This window comes from Hermetia illucens, chromosome 1, assembly GCF_905115235.1.
Source record: "Hermetia illucens chromosome 1, iHerIll2.2.curated.20191125, whole genome shotgun sequence".
NCBI classification, from domain to species: Eukaryota; Metazoa; Arthropoda; class Insecta; order Diptera; family Stratiomyidae; genus Hermetia; species Hermetia illucens.
Window position 1 is genome coordinate 48,154,508 of NC_051849.1, and position 18,964 is coordinate 48,173,471.

Consider the following 18,964-nt stretch of genomic DNA (forward strand, 5'->3'; position numbering starts at 1 on the left):
TGTATCTTTCTCCAGTTGTTCACAAAAAATTTCTAAAAAAAAAAGTCAAAAAAACGGCCTTCACACGGGATGACCCCCTTAATGGGTGTGCCTAAGGACTCGGATTTATAGGTAAACTCTTTTATCATGTGGGTAAATACAGGTTACTTTGGGATGCCATGTAGCCAGTTTGTGCTATGCAAAAGGCTATGCGTGCCAGGTTAAACTTGTGAGTGGTTGTGATTAACGCCCAAACAGATAAACACATCAGAGTGAAATTATGCGGTGTTTCCAACGATTAATTGATTGAAATAATAAAAACTTGTTGTTTCTTTTTCGTTGGTGTAGGTATTTATTCTTGCAAATGCCGAAATACCGTTTGCACTGATGAAGGGAACAAGTGGTTCCCGAAATATCGGTATTTGCAAGAATAAATACCCACACCAACGAAAAAGAAACAACAAGTTTTTATTATTTCAAAGATAAACACAGATTGTTACGCTTCCGAACAGAGTTACCGTATAGATAGACATCATTTCCAACAGTAATATTGGCGGGATCTACGTCCTCTCATAAATTGTCTTCTCAATAAACTCTATTTCTGTGGATGGCTCATCTTCCTCCCAAGATGACAATCCGACGTCTCATGCCAATAGACTCCCCGCATTAGAAAATGACTATATGTTTTTTTACGCCGAAGTAGTAGTTTCATCTACCAAATTACCATATTTATTGCCAATTCGGAACGCTTTTTTCTCTCTCTCAATTTGAACCTGACTCCAGAGAAACTGGATTCCGTGCCGATCCACTTCTTCCGAAAATCTCGGTAGAGCCAAAAGCTTTCTGCGGGCATTTATAGAGTTATTTGTGAAGCGAGGCACGAAACAATATTTCATCGTCCTCCTTAGCATTTCCCGCGGGAAATTAATATTACCACTTTATATTTTTATGAGTAACTGCCAGTTGCAGGGCTACAGAAGTTTCTTGACTCGAATTGTGACGTCACACAAAATGGCGTGGGCTTTTCTGATAATTTCAAATACACATTTTTTTTTTTCAAAAACGGCCTTTATGAGTTTTGTTAGTTTGAAAAAGTGATTTCCGTCATTAGTGAAAATAAGGCGAGGAGTCTATTGTTGAGCATAGAATCAATAAATAGGGCCTGATCTCATTCTCCTATTTCCATTGCACGTAAAGTCGACTATGAAACTGGGATTATTGTCTTATTGATCAACCCAGTCTCAATTGTTTTTAGGATGCAGCTTTTCAACAGAATTCAACCACCAGATCTACTTAACATTAACCTGCCAAAACATTTTCTTAAGACGCATCCACAAACATTCAAATTCACAGTATGTTTTACGTTGCATTTGAGAAATTTCTCATCTTTTTCTAACTACATAGATTTCCCAGCCATAATTGAGGGAGTTGCATCAATTCTATGAAAATATGTGGTAACATTATCCACGAAATGAAGGAGCGGAACGAGAATCGTCGTTAATTTGTGAACAGAGTCATCAAAGTGGGGTGAAAATTGCGGCTTTCTCCCCGACTATTAGATTCCATTATAATGGAATCGTTAGCTTGAGATCACAGCAATAATAGTGTCATTGTTCATGGAAAAAATTGTTATTCCCCAAATAATGTAGTAATTAGAAAATTACAGATCCATTTTTCGCATTTTCTGGATAAGGAATATTTCCCTTAAATAAATCGAAAATAATGTTTAACTTTCTTTCAGGTCTATTATCAAAAACTGAAACACATGGTTCAGGACAAAATGCATGCCCGAGCACGTGGTCCAAAAGCAGTTTTAACCAGGCAGCCTACGCAGGGTCGTAGTCGAGAAGGTGGCTTACGGTTAGGCGAAATGGAACGTGATTGCCTAATATCTTACGGAGCAAGGTAAATTCCACGAAAGCTATCCCGTTTTAAACATGATATCTAATGGGTATATTTTCAGTATGCTTATTATGGAGCGGTTAATGATTTCATCAGACGCCTTCGATGTAGATGTATGCAACACCTGCGGTCGTCTTGCTTACTCCTCGTGGTGCCACAATTGCAAGTCATCGGCAAATGTATCGAAAATCTCTATGCCATATGCATGCAAGTTACTCTTCCAAGAACTCACAAGTATGAATGTTGTCCCGAGACTAAAACTTCAAAACTACTAAACTCCACAGATTACGAATAGCATTTCAATTTTCATTGTTCGAAATGAAAGTAAATTGTGTTGGAAATACGTTTTTATTATTTATTATCCTATAAAATAATTGCCCTTAAAAATAAAAGAGACTTAAAACAAAAAGAGAAACTTGTTAATTTTTCTGAAGCACCCAGAAACCGCCACATCTGAAATGCAAGAAAAGCCGATATTAATACCACCAGATTAAATTGAACAGTAAAATGAATACTAACCGACAATTATTTGCCCAGCGCTGTTCCCATGCTCGCATAGCTGCCGTTTTCGCCTCGACTCCTTCGCTGGTGTACGTTCCACAACGTAAACACTTTCTTGCGATCGCCGGCTTTTTACCTAATAATAAATTCCTTACACTATCGACCATGCCATCGTTCGTGATGCCACCTTCAATCGGCGAATTGTCCCGCCAGAATTTTAAGCATTCCGGTTCGACGTGGAAGGATAACTAAGAAAGGTTCTCTTTAAAGATGCTGTTAAATGCAGTTTTCAAGAAAACAACTTACGCAAATTGGTAAAGTATTCATATGCAATAAAGGCGAAGTCACTGTTGTAAACGATGTAATATTCTGGAGCTGCGGTATAAGAACCTGGCTTGGCAGTAAGCAGCATTCGTCTGGAAGTTGAAAAAACGTTATATAATAATTTCAAGTTTGATAAATTTATACGAAGCCACGAAGAAAGTAAATATGTTGTTAAAAGTACCAGCTAACTTTGTTCAATTCAGTCCTTATTTGTCCCTGTTCTTTTAACAAGGATTTTTATAAAAAAAATCCGGAGAAATGTAAGGAACAACTATTTGGAATCAGTATTTATAGGAGATAAAGCTCGATAAGCGAAATTCCACCCAATAGTGGAGAAGTTTTATAAGCTTATTTTCACAGGCAATTATAATCTTGCCCTCAAAAAAAAATGTTTCTACCTTAGTTTGTGGTACATCCTACTGCAGTCGAGTACCTATTCTTCCTCTACCTTAAAAGTTATTTATTTCTGATTTGTATCGCCTGACTACGTAAAAAATTGTAATTCCAGAGCCGGAAGAATGAGGTTATTTTTATCGTGTCAGCCGCGCATACTGGATTTGGAGCAAAATAGTAAAGGAAGTGCATGAGGATTTCTCCTCTCCAGCAATGCGAATTGTAGGATACGCCGAGTCTGGCGACATAGTCCCCTATAGGCCAGTGCCCCGTGAAAACCTCCGTAATCTTGTATGCATTTGAACGCGTCTGACACACAAGCTCTCGCGATCGGGTTTTCTTTTAGGAGAGCCAAATTTTCCTTGACTTAGCACATTTGATGAACCTTCGCCATCTGGGATCCTTGTTAAGTAGGGCAAATAGATTCCTCCCATGACAGTCACCGGCGCGATACAAACTGTGCCCACCGATGGACTACCAAGAGTAGAGCACTGGTTGGCCAGTTCGTCAGACCACTTATTCCCCTCTATGTTTCTATGACCGGCAACCCAAAAGAGTGTGTTCTTAAGCGTTTCTGCACTGCCCCAGGAGCCTGGAGGATGTCGCCGCTGAGTACGAGGTCTTAATGGCCACTTGGCTGTCGGTCAGAATGGCTATGTTACACTTGGGGCTCGCATCATGTCCCAGCCATCGGCAGGCTTCCAGTATCGCAAGTATTTCCAGTTGAAATTCACTTCCGAATCCTGAGAGCGTCTAAACACGGACGCACTCTGTGTATCCACAGCAAAATTTCTCGTGAAGTTCGGGTTCCGTGTGACACAGTCGGAATCCCACTTCATGTGATGCTGCAGGAAGTGGGATTCCATTTAACTAAAATTAAGCGTTTTTCGGAATCCTAACGATCATGCCCTTCTTCCACACACTGGGAAACATCTCAGATTCCGAGGTTCTACGAATGACGTAGCAGTTCTATAAATTCTGCACGGAAAAATTGCCTAGAGAGACTTTCAAGGCCGGTGCCTTTACTCCGTTTGAGCTTATTGATGGCAAAGATAATTTCACTTCTGCTTCGATGACCTGTTCGCAATTCCCATGTGACGATGTCATGTCATATAATCAAGAAAAGGTGGAACTTTACCGATTGTTCTTTTGTGAAGCGTTATACGGTAGCAAAATCGTGGTTATTTGCAAGAGCTTCTGCTTCATTCACCAAGGCAATTGTCGAATTGATTTTGTCACGTAAATTACGCTGCACTTCTCAAGCTTCTGTACCGAAACGCAGCTCAAATGCATCGTGCTCACCCTCGCTTGCAGCTATAAGCGAAACTTTCCACTCATTGTGTTCGTTGGTCCACCTCTATGTTTCCCCACCCAACCCGGTTTCATAACGTCCTTTTAAGACGTGACCGACGACTTCAACCCCACCATTAATAAAGACTATTTTGATGGTGACAGTGTTCATCAATAGTCTTAGCGGGGAGGTTTGGAATGTGGCTTACGCACCGCCAATGATACAAAATTTACCTTAGAAGTCTATGGGCTTCCTATTAGAAATATTCAGACGAAAAAGTGTAGTGGAATATGCAGTAATGCCCCAATCCTATTGTCTCATTATCATCATCAACGGCACACCACTCGCCATAGTAAGTAACTTCAAACATCCCAGTTTTGCAGCGAGGTCCACCAATTCCATTTGCCTAACAGCTGTTTGGCATCTCGGTTTGCGACATTGCTCCATCTGAGGTAGGATCTGCCCCATTTGCTTGTTCTCCCATAGATATTGCCCCTATAGACTCCGAGCTGTATCATTCTCACACATACAGATTAGCTCACCGAAACCTATTCAGTCAGATTTTAACCACAACTAAACCGGCCGTAATATCTCTCATAAATTTTTTCGTTATATGGGCTACGAAATCGTATATCCTGTTGTTGGGGTCAAACATCCTTCGGAGCATTCTTCTCCCGAATAATAGTTGGAAATTTTTCTTGCTAAGAACCCAACTGAGGAATACATAAGAACTGGCAAGACCATTGTCTTATGCAGTAGGAGTTGGCGGCCTGATCTAACTTTGCTTCAAGTTGAGATTATGCGCCAAGTCCTCACACGACCTCTCCGCGATGACCACCGGGCCAAGAGTGTGCAAGACCGGGTTGAAAATCTGGCTGCTGGTGATGTTTTAGCAACAGCCCAGCCTAATACCTGGGAAATCAGCAGAAGGCGAAATCTACCGCCTCGAACTCATTATGAGGTTGAACCACAAAACAAAAGGAACAGAGTGTGCAAAAGCCTAGGCGCTAAGCAAAATCAGCAAAAAATAGAACAGCAATGGTCAGCCGACAAGACACGAACTACGAAACAGTTCAGCGACGTGGCCAGGAGTCACTTACGGGTGGCATTGACGGATGATAATCCCACCAAGTTGTCTGTGAGTTCTACTTTCTCGCTCATTTCGGGCAGTTCGGAAGTCAACGGAAGAGATGAGTCTCTCTTTGACTTTATTATTAATATAAACCCCCCTCTGCATAACAGGGATGGTACACCGGTTAGAAGTCCTTGTTATCACCCTACTAGCCGATAATGAGACTTTTAAGATGGAAAACTAGAGAGTGTCTGATCAGAGATCTTTTTTAGATCACAACTGGATACTTTTCAGTCTAAATCTCGCTGTAAGTATCCAGTCCTTTAAGAGACCCCCGAAGAATCGACTGGAGGAAATTTGTTGAAGTTCTCAAGAACAAACAAAGTTATAAAATTATCAAACAAACAGGAGTCGAAGATAGGAACTCTAGAAAGTCATTTGAAACCACCTTCAAAATCTCGTGCTCTGCAAAATACAGCAAGAAGACATTGCCAACATGGTGAAATGAAGATCTATCCAATTTTAGGAAGCTGACCAGAAAGGCCTTCAACATCTGCTACGAGCACAAATACTGACAGCCATACAAGGATTTCTTGAAGAGGTACAAGTCGGCCATCAGGACTGCCAGGAAGCGATCCTCACTGAACCATTTTCAGAATATTGGAAGCACCAACGAATCTGAAAACTCATTACGATTCTTGCTACGGAGCATAGGAGCCCATTCCTTCTTAAAAGATCGGAACAGAATCTTCTGTTGAGACCTTGGAGCTGCCAATCCATACACACTTCCCAGCCAGCGAAGAAGACGAATCGGTAATTAACGAGGACAAAATCAGCTAGGATATAAACAGTTTCTCTGCATTAGAATCTCTGAGACGCATTATTCAGTAATGTTCCAGCAACAGCAAGAAAAGGTTATACCGCAGCTTTAAAGGAGGTGCCTGGAGACGCCCGTGCGTGGTTTTCATACCGAAAACGAACAGGAACGTTCATAAGCCCGCGAGGCTTTCAGCCAAACAACTTCATCTCTTTCGTGCCGGAGACCCTAGAGCGCGTTTTGGACATCCACTTAAGGATGTTCATAGAGGGGACACCCTTTTCCAAGTCTCAGCATACCTACCTCAAAGGCAAATCGACGGAAACCGAACCGCTCTTTACGAGGTAATTAGCACGGTTGAGGTTCGCTAAACTAAAAGCAATATACCCTAGCTGCCTTCCTGAATATAGAGGGAGCATTCCATAACGTTGGTACAAAAGCACGGATGTTGGACTGTGAAGCTCTACAGCCATAGTAACATTCCAGACGAAGTACCTCGAACCACACAAGCCGAGGGTCACGAGGGATTTTCTTGTGCGTTTTCCAGGGTAAAGTGGACGACTGGGGACGTTTTACAAGGTTATATCATCGATTGCCACAGAAAGATCTATTGCTGATTTTGAAAGAAGTGAAGCCGCTTTGGTATGGGCCGACCACCTGCGACCACCTGGGTTAATGGAGCCATCTGGCCAAGCCAGATAGCGGAGAATATTGCTTAATGTAGTTGGTCGCCTTCATATTTAAAAAAATCAACTAACTCCTTGCGACTTATGATCCTTAAGCCGATGAATTGTACAGACTGTTTCATCCACGCTTGGTAGTGACAGCATGTGTCCGTCGTCTTTAGTTCGCAGGGCCTCCAACTCGCTAATATTCTGACTTTTGATCCATTCGTCAAAATAGCCAACCCTTCACTCTAATCCGAAATCAGATTTCCATCTTTGTCTCGATATGCTGACTGATGGTAAAACTTCCGGACCTAATGCAATTGCTCCCTATACTTTTCGACTTCACCGAACTGTTGGTATTCCCAAAATCTCGATGGAAATCATGGTAAGTCTCTGCACAAAGCTCTACGAGATTGCTTCCGATATTTCCCTTGCTTTAAGTTTAAGGGTTACGAAATGAAATTAAAGGTCAAACAAACTATTAACATAAAGTTAAGGGATGCTTACACGGATAGTTGGTAGCTTTTAGCTTACATAATATGGAAAATATTGTAATCAGTGCCACATTGCCCACAAACACGCAAAGTCGAAATTTAACATCAATTTAGCATTACTGTGACGATGAAAATGAACTGCACTAATGTCATCTTTTGGAATCTGTTAGTTATTTTACAAGATATCACTTCTTATAGCAAATTTATTTATGGCTCAAAAACATTAAAGAAACCAAATATTCGCCTCATATTGTAAAATCCAAATATAGTATTTCAAACTTTATTCAATTGCTATATGGAACTGCTATGAAAGTATTATTATGCTCATCATAAAATAAGTCAAGGGTCGTTTTTTTCTTCAAACTCCTTTTTTTCTCCAAACTCCTTGTTTTCTCCACACAACACATAACAGTATTTGTATGCAAAACTTCAGCTTGGATTAGTTTCTCTATTACGTTTTTATCCACAGATTGCACCCTTTCTACATCATAGACACATTCAGGCGAAGGTTCAGTAGCCAAAATGATTGAAGGATGCGGCGTCGGCTTCGGCTTCCACTTGACATTACGATGCTCGTCTCCAGTTGCAATCTCATCTATTTTCACCACTTTTGCTTTGTTTGCTTTGATGTTATTATCCGTTTGAGTTCCCATGTTATACATCTCAATTTCACAAGGATCTACCTCTTTTTGTTGAGAAGGATACAAATCTCCTTTGTATCTATGACTAATAGTGTACCGATAGAACAGATAGAGAATCGTAAAAGTAGCAAAAAGCAAGAAGCAGAGAATCCAAAACAGTACGTAAAGAGGAAGTTTTCCGACAATGAACGGCTTGATGTTATACCAAACAATTGGGCAAATTATAAGCCAATAGATGATGGATAAAAGGACGAAAATAACAGCAGCTGGCTTGCGATGGTGCCCCAGCAACGACATAATTAACACTGTTAGTTACATTACAAAAACTCAAGCAATCAGTGAAAATCATTTCCCCGAGTAATCAGTAAAGCTCATATCAGCAGGTTTGTGGTTTGCGATAAAGAAAAATTTGCTAATTAGTAGTTGCGTTTTTCTCAGAGCCGACCGCACTCAGTGTCATTATTGAAACCAAATAAACAGATTTCGATTTCGAATCATGAATGAGTAGCGTACAACTTTTGACTTGCATTGTTCTAATAAAGATATGTAGTCACCGTTTACTTAGGACATAACACTTACCCAGAAGTTCATCAGGTTCCGATGGATTCAATGCTAAACGACTCAGTAGTCTGAATAGCGTAGCCAAAATATCAAGATTCTCGCCAGATCGATGGAATACGGGTAAACAGTGAGCGTTGAGAAGTCCCCATATCCTTATCATTACCAAAAGTTCTCTTATACTATTCAGTGCCACAATATCTTTGCTAATATCGTACTGAAAGCAAATTATCAAAGGAGAAATCTTACATTGAGGAAACTTATTATAATAGAATTGAAAATACTTACGCCACTGTTTTTCGATTGACCGACATTTTGTGGTAATCTCGCTAAAATATTCAAAGCCAAATCCGCCACCCACTGTATTAGCTGCTGAAGGTTTTGCAGCGTCAACGGTTCCACGGTAAAATCTTTGGCGTCCAAATTAAGTAAGACTTTATCAACATCCGTTTGTAAATCTGATAAAACATCTATAATGGAATAATGCATTTAGAAATATTGAACGTTGTGTGCTTGATCAAGTACTCCAACTTACATGCTAAATTCTCCACGGGTCCTTTTTCATGACTTGGGAGATCAGAAGGCCGTAACAGACTTTTGAATGCAATCAAAATCGAATGTAGCATTAGGAGGTTTGTCAAATCGTTAGCTTGTCCTGGCGTTAAAAGCCTAAAAAAGTAAATCGTCAATATGACCAAATGAGAACATACCATGCATATTCCCTACACTCACCTATACAAATTTGTCTTCATCGTCAAAAAATTTACATAATAATATTGTTGCGTGTGGGATTGTTGCCTGGTAAAATTTTCGGTTAGTTTTTCGATGATTGCCTCTAGAAGGTTAGGACGGATAGAAACAAATACATCCACTGCATCGTATCCTGTCACAATACTATATTCAAGGAGAGACGTTATGTGGCTGACTACATTTTGGCTGCCTACAAGAAAAATATCAACACATGTACATGTTATTCGCTAATGCGAAATTCTTTTCGGTCGACTTACTATTTTGTTCTTGATACACTTGCGGCATTTTAAAGGCGTAAATCTGACCGATGCTATCAATTACAACAAGCATATGACCGAGGAATGTGATGTCGTGTGCGAGGTATTGAATCCCAAGCCGTGGCTGCTTGAATGTGTGTTCACTGTCAAAAATATTGAGTGACGGAGTTACGTTTAAAACCTGAAAAATAAATGAAAAAATTTGGTTTGATGATCAATTACACAAATAAACATATATCAACGTAGGAGAAAGATGAGATATTCTGAATGAAAAGAACATCCACCAAAAAGATAAACAAGTCGGGAAACCGGAAGCTTGACGCTTCAGGTATAAAAGGTTTTGTTTTTCCCTATGTGAGGAGCATAACGCAGTTTTCTATTGGCTGATAGCATTGACCCGAGATATTTAAATCGCTCAGTTGTGGGCAGGTTACTGCCACTGCCAGAACTGAGTGATTTAAATATCTCGAGTCAATGCTATCAGCCAATGGAGAACTGCGTAATGAAATTGCCTCACGTATTAACGCAGCCTGGATGAAGCGGCATTCCACAACTAGTGTTCTTTGTGATCGACGTATCAGCGCACGTCTCAAATCTAAAATTTACTGCAATGTCGTCCGTCTGCCACTCTCTATATTTCTGAGTGTTGGCCGACTATAAAAGACAATGAACGGCGTCTTGCGGTAATGGAGACGAAAATGTTGCATTGCACTCGTGGCGTGCCACGTTTTGATCACATCCGAAATGAGAACATCCGCGATTGATATGGGGTTACACCGATCGTGGGAAAACTGCGAGTGAGGCTTTTTCGATGGTGTGGTCACGTAATTCACGCTAACGAGAATTCACTTACCAATATTGGTCTGAACATCGGAGTCAATGATAAGCAATCAAAAAGCCGGCCGAAACATCGGTGGCTTGATACGCTGTTTGGGGTTCTACACAAAACCTTAAAAATGACCAAGAGACTCGCATCAGGTTCTTCCACTTTCATTCAGATTGCTGGGTGAAAGTGGAAGCACTTTCCCGGCGGTTTTAATTTCCTCTTACAAAGAAGGGTGACGTAGATTATCCCCGGTCGAATATCATCATCATCATCATCATCAACGGCGCAACAACCGGTACCCGGTCTAGGCCTGCCTTAATAAGGAACTCCAGACATCCCGGTTTTGCGCCGAGGTCCACCAATTCGATATCCCTAAATCATCATCATCATCAACGGCGCAACAACCGGTATCCGGTCTAGGCCTGCCTTAATAAGGAACTCCAGACATCCCGGTTTTGCGCCGAGGTCCACCAATTCGATATCCCTAAGTTAAATTTCGCGCAAAAGCTAGCTACTTTGTGCAATGAATAAAAAGGCACAGTTTCCTGCAAGTAAACGTTTTCATGTATACATATACATTCGCTGCAAACCTACGACCACGATATTTTATTTTCAATGTAATTTTTATTTAAGTAAACCATGCCAATATTTATCATGGAGCTTAGCGCATCAATAACACCAATAACTGTTCGTTGCCCGAATTGTGCTTCGGCTCTCTTAAGATCTTGCCGAAAAGCCTACACTCTACTTCTCTACAAGGCGACCCAATCGTCCGACACTCTGCAATAGTGGATTACTTTTCTTAAAGTGTCTTCTACCCATCATCATTTCGGTCTTCTAAACAGCACGTCTGGAACACCTGGTCCGTACGACGACGCAACTCTTTGTTGGAAATTGTGTCAGGTCAGAGTACACCGATTATATGGCGGTGACAGATGCTAACGAAAGCTTTCCATGTACTGCTCCTGTAAAACAGCACAAAGAGAGCATTGGCATAAAACAACCTCAAATTGATGATGAGGCATCTTCATTTCTAGATTTCAGACAAAATAGCGAAGGCGGATCTCGCGCTATAACTGCGTCAGATTACCTCAAGTTCGTACCACCATTATTAGAAGTAACATGATCGATGTTCTACTCATTAATGCAAATTGGAAGAGTATGACGACCAGGTACACTGAGGTCCTAAATTAATTTTCAGTCTGACTCGGTTTGTGGCCTTGTTCAAAACCAGAATCAAAGTCCAAGACTCGATGAGAGAATAAGCATATGCCATCATTTAGTCGACGTATTTGAGGAAGATAAATAAATAAATTACCATCCTCCAGAGAAAGCAGCATGAACGTCACCGATAGTGCCACCTTGTTGGACTTCGCTTTAAACTTCAACACACGTGTCATTTTACCCCGTCATATGCCACTCTGATAATAGCTATTAGTTTCTGCGGAACACCCCTCTTTCGTATTGCACTCCAGTTACACTCCCCGTTGATGTTCTCGAAAGCCTTCTCGAAATCTTTCTGAAATAACTTCTTTCAATCCTGAGAATGGGTCCGTTATAGAAATGATCACTTTCAACCCCCCACACTCCCCACCTTTCCAACAAATGTCAGTCCCACATGATTATATTTGGTGAAAAAAAATTTACACCCCTCCTTTTGCATGTATACCTCCCCTTAAATTCGACGTAAAAAGATGTAACTCGCTGTATGCTTGAGTGTTCAAAGTTTCCACCTTTCCACCATATTTGGTGTCAACCGCTACAACAATCTCCGAGAAAAATGCGTGTGATGGACAGACAGACAGAAGCTAGTGCTAATCCCGAAGCTAAATAAACCTTTGGGTGATCCTTCGTCTTATAGACCTATATGCCTGGTAAACGGCATCGGCAAACTTTTCGAACGGGCCATCTTCAATAGGCTTGTACCAATCACAGAAAAGGAGGGTGGTCTCTCAGACAGACAGTTCGGATTCCGAAAGGGAAGATCTACTGTCAATGCCATCAGCACGGTGACGGAAATTACAGAAAAAGCAATGGAGGCCAGTAAATCTTGCACGGTAGTTACTCTCGACGTGAAGAATGCCTTTAATACGGCAAAATGGGGTAGAATAATTGCGGCTTTAGCCAAATTGGGCGCTCCTAAATACTTGGTGCACATAGTCACGGAATTTCTCCGGGAGAGGGTATTGTGTTACGATTCGGACGATGGACCTAAGCCGTACAGAACAACAAGGGTTCAACAAGGATCAGTCCTCCGCCCTCTCCTGTGGATAATAATGCATAACGGAATTTTTAAATTGAAGCTACCCAAAGGAATGACAATCATTGGCTTCGCAGACGATATCGAAGTGACTATCGTGGCGCAAGATATTGATGAGATTGAGGTACTCACAAACGAGGCCATTTTTGAAATCAGGTCTTGGCTAGCGGAAGCTGGTCTGACACTCGCGGCGCATAAAACCGAGATAATTTTGATTACCAAACGAAGGAAGCAAACGTTGATAAAGATCAGGATTGGTGAACACATCATACAGTCGCAACCAACGCTTAAATACCTAGGAGTCATTGTTGACCAAAGACGGAAATTCAAGTCCCATTTTGAAAATTTAGCAACCAAATCTTCCGGAGCGATTGCATTGCTGGCAAGAATGTTACCAAATGTAGATGGTCCCAGGCAAAGTTTTCGGCTAATAATCTCGAGAGTTGTCAGCTCCATCTTGTTTTATGCAGCTCCAGTCTGGGCACCGTCTTTGAAGTTGGAAGCAAATAGTAGAAAAATCGCAGCGCCATACCGATTGAGTGCATTGCGAACGTCGTGCACTTACCATACAACCACAGACGACGCAGTTTGTGTGATAGCAGGCATGATTCCCATCGACATCTTGGCGAGCGAGGGTCGACACCATCTATTTTGGAATGGCAAAAAAGATGGGATGATTCACCTAAAGGACGATGGACACACAAGATTATTCCAGTTACTTCCTAAGCGGACACGGAGGATATCGTGCATACCTTTATCGCTTGGGGCGTGACGACTCCCCGTATTGCCCGACATGCGTGATGATTCCGAAGGATGCGGAAACACCCGAGAATATCGTGGGCCACATGCTAGTCTCTGAAACATCTTGGAGGACGGTCAAAAAATTAATGAAGGCGATCCACAATCTGCTGAGGAGGGAGGAGCTTCGGAGGAAAGTTATAAATAACGACAGGAGCCGCAGTTCATAACTGATTCTGCCCCGCGACGTAATACCGAAATGGCAGTCCCGCGGGTTTTAGTGAGTGAAGGTCTCACATAATCGTATGGCAGGAGCCAGCGGTAGATTTTGGACCAGAACAGTCAGGCCACGATTCTCTTCAACTGAATTGCTGAGCTTTGCCAGCAATTAATTTATGGTCATTCATCGAGCAAATAATTCAAGCAATTAAACGTTCAATCAATGAAGATCCAAAGATGGTTGACTTTGTCGTTAGGGCGTTAAAAAATGGGCAATTGTATAAGCAAAAAAGGAGAACGTGTTAGAACCAGCAAAACAAAAATATACGGTAGACTTCAAAGTTTTTTTTAGATGATTTACTAGCATTGTTTGCCGCAACGTAAGCATATTGTGACAGCCGTTTCAGGTGATTTTTCGATAAATACGTATAGCACATACCAGATTTCCCTGACTCAGTCAACCTTACATAATCGTTTTTACCACTGATTTGATTTTAGTGTTAGAGGGGTAAAACGATGAGGATCTTTCTTGAATTGTTCAACATGTCACTATCGGTCGATATTTGCTCATAACACAAAACTACCCCTTTTCTTCCCTTCGGATGCTTCATGTTATTTTTGTTTTTGTTTTTAGATTACATAAACTTAGAACTTTGAAAATATAGTTTAGATCAAAAACACTTACCCTTTTAAAATCCTTCAACAAAACTTGAATACTGTTGTCTGCCATCGTAAGAAAAATATATGTTTGTTCAAAAGTTACTTTTGATATGCATATGTCATTGATAGAAGAACTGTGTGTGAAGTGCATTTGATTTGACCAGCACTGTAAAAGGAATCTTGAAATTAACACTCCAATCTCACTAAAATTAACTTCTCAACTTACAACTGTCTTATAAACTTCAGTCTTATTAGTCTGCAACAGTTTATGGATCGGTGTGACCTTATCAACTAAGCTCCAAGCTTCCACGAAACATCCACTTGGACTTTTAGCCACGACAATCAATGAATCAGCATCCTCGGTTGCCGTCCAATAAAGATGAGTTATTTTCATTTCTGCAAGAAAAATTTCTACTTTAAAAAATTACACTACAAACATCTACTATCCAGTTTTACCAGGGATATCGCGACCGGCGCCATCATATAAATAGAAACTGGGCAATGACTGACTAGTCAATGTTAGTTTGTTCTCCTTGATCTTAACCACCACTCGAAATGCTTGCACGGTCATGGCAAGCTTGTTTCGACATTCACCATTAGCTACCGCTATTCGAAAGTTTCCATCGATGAAATTCGAACATTTTCCATAAGTAACAGCTGCTGTTGTTAGATAATTTCGTGTGGAGGCCAGACTTTCCGTTACAGGAATTAATTGAATGGGTCCATTGTAGCTTTTCTGTTGTTCCATAGGAATAAGGAAAGCACCCAACAAACCGGTTGCGGTGATTATCAGACATCCTTCTGCAGCTACACCTCTGCGGAATCAAAACAAATTTTTATCCAAAAGAAATTTATTTGTGAAATGTTTTGATAGTACCCGAATTGGCGGACACTTGGTGTGCTTTTCACTCTTTGGAATTTCTCCATATAGTAAATTACATCTCGCTTTTCTGGAGGGAATACAATTTTACGTCCATTGTGGAAAAATACGGCTTTGATTATCCTTTCGCCGGTGAACTGTACATAATACAATTGAATCCATTCGGAAAATAGAAAATTTTTCCGAATCCATATTTGTACATTTCCCTCCGAATCTCCAATAAGTAAACTATTTCCAGTAATGTCCCATTCAAGAACAGTAATACAATAGTCGCTAGACGTTACCCTGAAATAAAAATATATAATCTAATAATTATCGACGAGAAACTGCAAAATACAGTAAACAAAAATATAACAAAAAGAGTTTGTTGAGAGGGGAAGCCATATAAATCTAGCTTCTCGATGATGCAATCCTCACAATGAGAAGATACAGCATGTCTATGGTAAGACTTAAATATATATATATATATATACATACTGTCTGATCAGCGTCCGTGTTTCTTCCAATTTAGTTTTCGTCATAACTTGGTAGCTCTATCGACCCTTTTAACGCTGTGTTTGAGCCCGTATGTGATTCAGTGCATTGTCGTTAGTCGTTTTTACCAGTCTACCTCAAGAATGTTTTAGGACTTCTACCAAGAATAGTTTTGGGGAATGCAGAATTTACTTAACGTTTTGCGTCTCGAATAGAATTTCGTGGGTAAAATGATTGAAAAACATGTCAAGCAACGTCTTCACGTTAATAAAATGAAAAAAAAAATCGAGATTATGCAGTTTGAGAGAGTTAGTGTATGAACTGAACATCTTTCACGAGATAGGGTGGGGAGTAACAAAATAACAATTACCTATTTTTAAAGATACAAACATACGGTTTATCCTGTCGAAAACAGGAAGACTTGCAGAAGTATTCTGGGATTGAGAAGCCATAATTCACAAACTCAGTTCAGAATAGAAATTATTCATGATGATAAGTGTCAATCCTGCAATAAGAAAGCAGAATCCTTGGAATACTTTCTATATGAGTGCCCCGCCTATTAATTGCAGCGGGTAGCATCACATCCACTAACGAAAATCAACGCTCACCACATATACTGTAGAAGTTCCAACATCAATGCAAGAGGATCGAGGCTACTGGAGTATCTATTAGGAATCGATCTGCAAATCCTTAATTTGGGTAATGAACCCACTTTCTGCAACGAGGTCATCGACATCACGGTGGCATCCCCTGACATTGCGGTTCTGGTCGGAGTGTGGAGAGCATCAAACGATATCACAATCTCAGATCACAGACGCATTGATTTCGTAATAGGCATAGATCCACCTCCACCCACTCCATTTCGGAATCCGTGGAAGACAGATTGGGCGGCGTATAAAATAAAACTGAGCGCCCGAGTCACGATCCCTGGGAGGCGCATCAAATCTATTGCTGGAATTGAGAAGACAACCCCGATGATCACAATCAGCATGAGCGAAGCTTTCGAAGAAAACTGTCCACTTAAGACACCATGGTGGAACTCAGTTTTGGCAAAACAGAGGAGAACGACAAGAATGCTCCTCAATCGTGCTCTGAAGTATGTTTCAACCGCCAGCATCGAAAATTTCATAGCGGGGCCTACAGGTGCACACAGTCCTCAACCGAGAGACTGGAATCAAAGTAAGCATGCAAAATAGTATCACTGGAGCGAGTAAAATGAGCATTTAACACGTTCCAAAGATACAAGTCTGCAGGTCCGGATGGCATCATTCTTGCTAGTAATAGAGGGAATCAATGCCCTGGGTCTACATATTCGGAATATATATCGTGCATGCCTAGCACACGCTTAATTCCAATTAACTGGCGTATTGTGAGAGTGAGAGTGTCCGGATAGCTCAGTGGTTAGAGCACTAGGCTGTCATACGGAAGGTCGCGGTTCAAATCTCACTGGTGGCAGTGGGATTTGTATCGTGACTTGACGTCGGATACCAGTCGACTCAGCTGTGAATGAGTACCTGAGTCAAATCAGGGTAATAATCTCGGGCGAGCGCAATGCTGACCACATTGCCTCCTAGTGTACCGTTACGGTCTTGAATGAAGTGCTCTAACACACTTCAAGGCACTGATCCAATATGGATTGTTGCGCCAACGATTATTATTATTATTTCCGAGTTATCACAATCTCGGCAGATGCCGGATTTTACCTAATACTAGCACTAAGTGCCAAGCATTTAGGCTCGGACGATCCTGCCTACTTAAAAACTAAAAGGGGTACTGGTGGTGGTGGCCGGTGGTAGGTCAGTGGGAGAATCCGTCGAGTACTCCCCGCAACATCGAGCACGTATGCAGAATGGTGTACTTCTGCATGATTTGAACCAGACTGTGCGAAAGTCCCAGGACATCAAGGGAAGCCGTGAGGGATTTAGGTACAATACCTGTAGCTGACAATATTATGGGAACTACAACCACCCGCTCGAGACGCCAAATTTCTTTGATTTCCCGAGCCAATGGCTCATAGTTCACCTTCTTCTCCACGTATTTCCGCTCAATGTTGCTATTATGGGGGATAGCAACATCAATAATATACGCGGAGCGACCCGTCTTGTCAACTAACAGTACGTCAGGCTTGTTGTGTGCGGTATGGCGATCAGTCAGAACTTGCCGGTCCCAATACATGCTGTAAGCAGAACTATCAAGTACTGCTTGCGGCTCATATCGGTAAACCGGACATGTCCCCGTGATCAGCCCATGCTTATATGCAAGGTTTTGATGGATAACCTTACATACAGCATTATGCCTGGTGATGTATTGCACCGGTGCCATAACAGTACAGCCAGAAATGAGATGGTCCAACGTCTCTAACGCCGAACCACACATTCTGCACTGGTCGTTCTCCACCCGTTCTTTGATGATGAGCTTTTTATAAGCTCGGGTGGCGACCACGCCATCCTGAATGGCACACATAAACCCCTCCGTCTCAGCAAAGAGCTCCCCAGCACACAGCCATCTGTTCGACAGATGCAAATCGACAAATGGCTGCCAAAGACAATTCACGTGTTTACCGTGCATTGCCTTCGACTTCCATTCATCGATCCGCTCTTGGTCCGACTTCACCCCACTCAGAGGATTGAAGGATCGATCCTTCAAGTTAAGTGGAGTCAGTCCACAGTCTGCCTTACAGACAGCCGCATGCAAGGGACTCGCCTGCTCTTTGCTGTAAAAATAAGCGCGCAGCGAGTCGACTTGGCGATGATGTTGTGCCGCCACGTCAACCACGCCTCTACCTCCAATGTCACGAGGCAGGTTCATCCGCTCCACGGCCGACTTTGGGTGATGCATTCGGAATTTGGACATAGTTGTCCGTATCCGCCGCTGGACGTTTTCCAGATCGGTCTTCGTCCACGGCAATATTCCGAATGCATAAGCCAGTGAAGGGAGGGCGAATACATTCAACGAGCTTATTTTATTCTTCCCTGAGAGATGCGATTTCAGCACCAGCTTTACACGTCGCAGGAATTCGGACAGTAGAGCTTCTTTCAGATCACCAACTCGAGCATGGGTTCCTTGCAGAATTCCTAGGCACTTGTAGAAGTCTGTCTCGGTCATAGCTTCGATGTTGAGGTCACCAATGCTATGTCCGGCATGTGGCTCGTGATGACCTTTGCGGATGGCTTGGATTCGACATTTGTCTAATCCAAACTCCATCCGAATATCACGGCTGAACATGTCTATTATTCGCAACAGACTTCTAAGATGGTTGT

The 18,964-nt window shown here is 41.7% G+C and overlaps 2 protein-coding genes across 2 annotated transcripts in view; one reads left to right on the forward strand and one right to left on the reverse strand.

Moving 5' to 3' along the window:
• LOC119650808 (DNA-directed RNA polymerase III subunit RPC2) overlaps positions 1–2,251 on the forward strand; it is a 15,988-nt gene extending 13,737 nt beyond the window's left edge. Inside the window, exons 13-14 of the mRNA XM_038053949.1 lie at positions 1,721–1,884; positions 1,943–2,251. Coding sequence (XP_037909877.1) covers positions 1,721–1,884; positions 1,943–2,156 — 378 coding nt within the window. The 3' untranslated portion in view covers positions 2,157–2,251. The remainder of the gene's footprint in view (positions 1–1,720; positions 1,885–1,942) is intronic.
• The window catches only part of LOC119650820 (mediator of RNA polymerase II transcription subunit 16), a 25,996-nt gene continuing 9,263 nt past the window's right edge, over positions 2,232–18,964 (reverse strand). Inside the window, exons 3-14 of the mRNA XM_038053958.1 lie at positions 15,228–15,515; positions 14,807–15,165; positions 14,577–14,746; positions 14,376–14,516; positions 9,648–9,828; positions 9,373–9,580; positions 9,176–9,309; positions 8,929–9,110; positions 8,662–8,857; positions 2,689–2,798; positions 2,401–2,630; positions 2,232–2,334 (exon numbers count right to left, since the gene is read on the reverse strand). Of these exons, the coding sequence (XP_037909886.1) occupies positions 2,301–2,334; positions 2,401–2,630; positions 2,689–2,798; positions 8,662–8,857; positions 8,929–9,110; positions 9,176–9,309; positions 9,373–9,580; positions 9,648–9,828; positions 14,376–14,516; positions 14,577–14,746; positions 14,807–15,165; positions 15,228–15,515 (2,233 nt within the window). The 3' untranslated portion in view covers positions 2,232–2,300. The remainder of the gene's footprint in view (positions 2,335–2,400; positions 2,631–2,688; positions 2,799–8,661; positions 8,858–8,928; positions 9,111–9,175; positions 9,310–9,372; positions 9,581–9,647; positions 9,829–14,375; positions 14,517–14,576; positions 14,747–14,806; positions 15,166–15,227; positions 15,516–18,964) is intronic.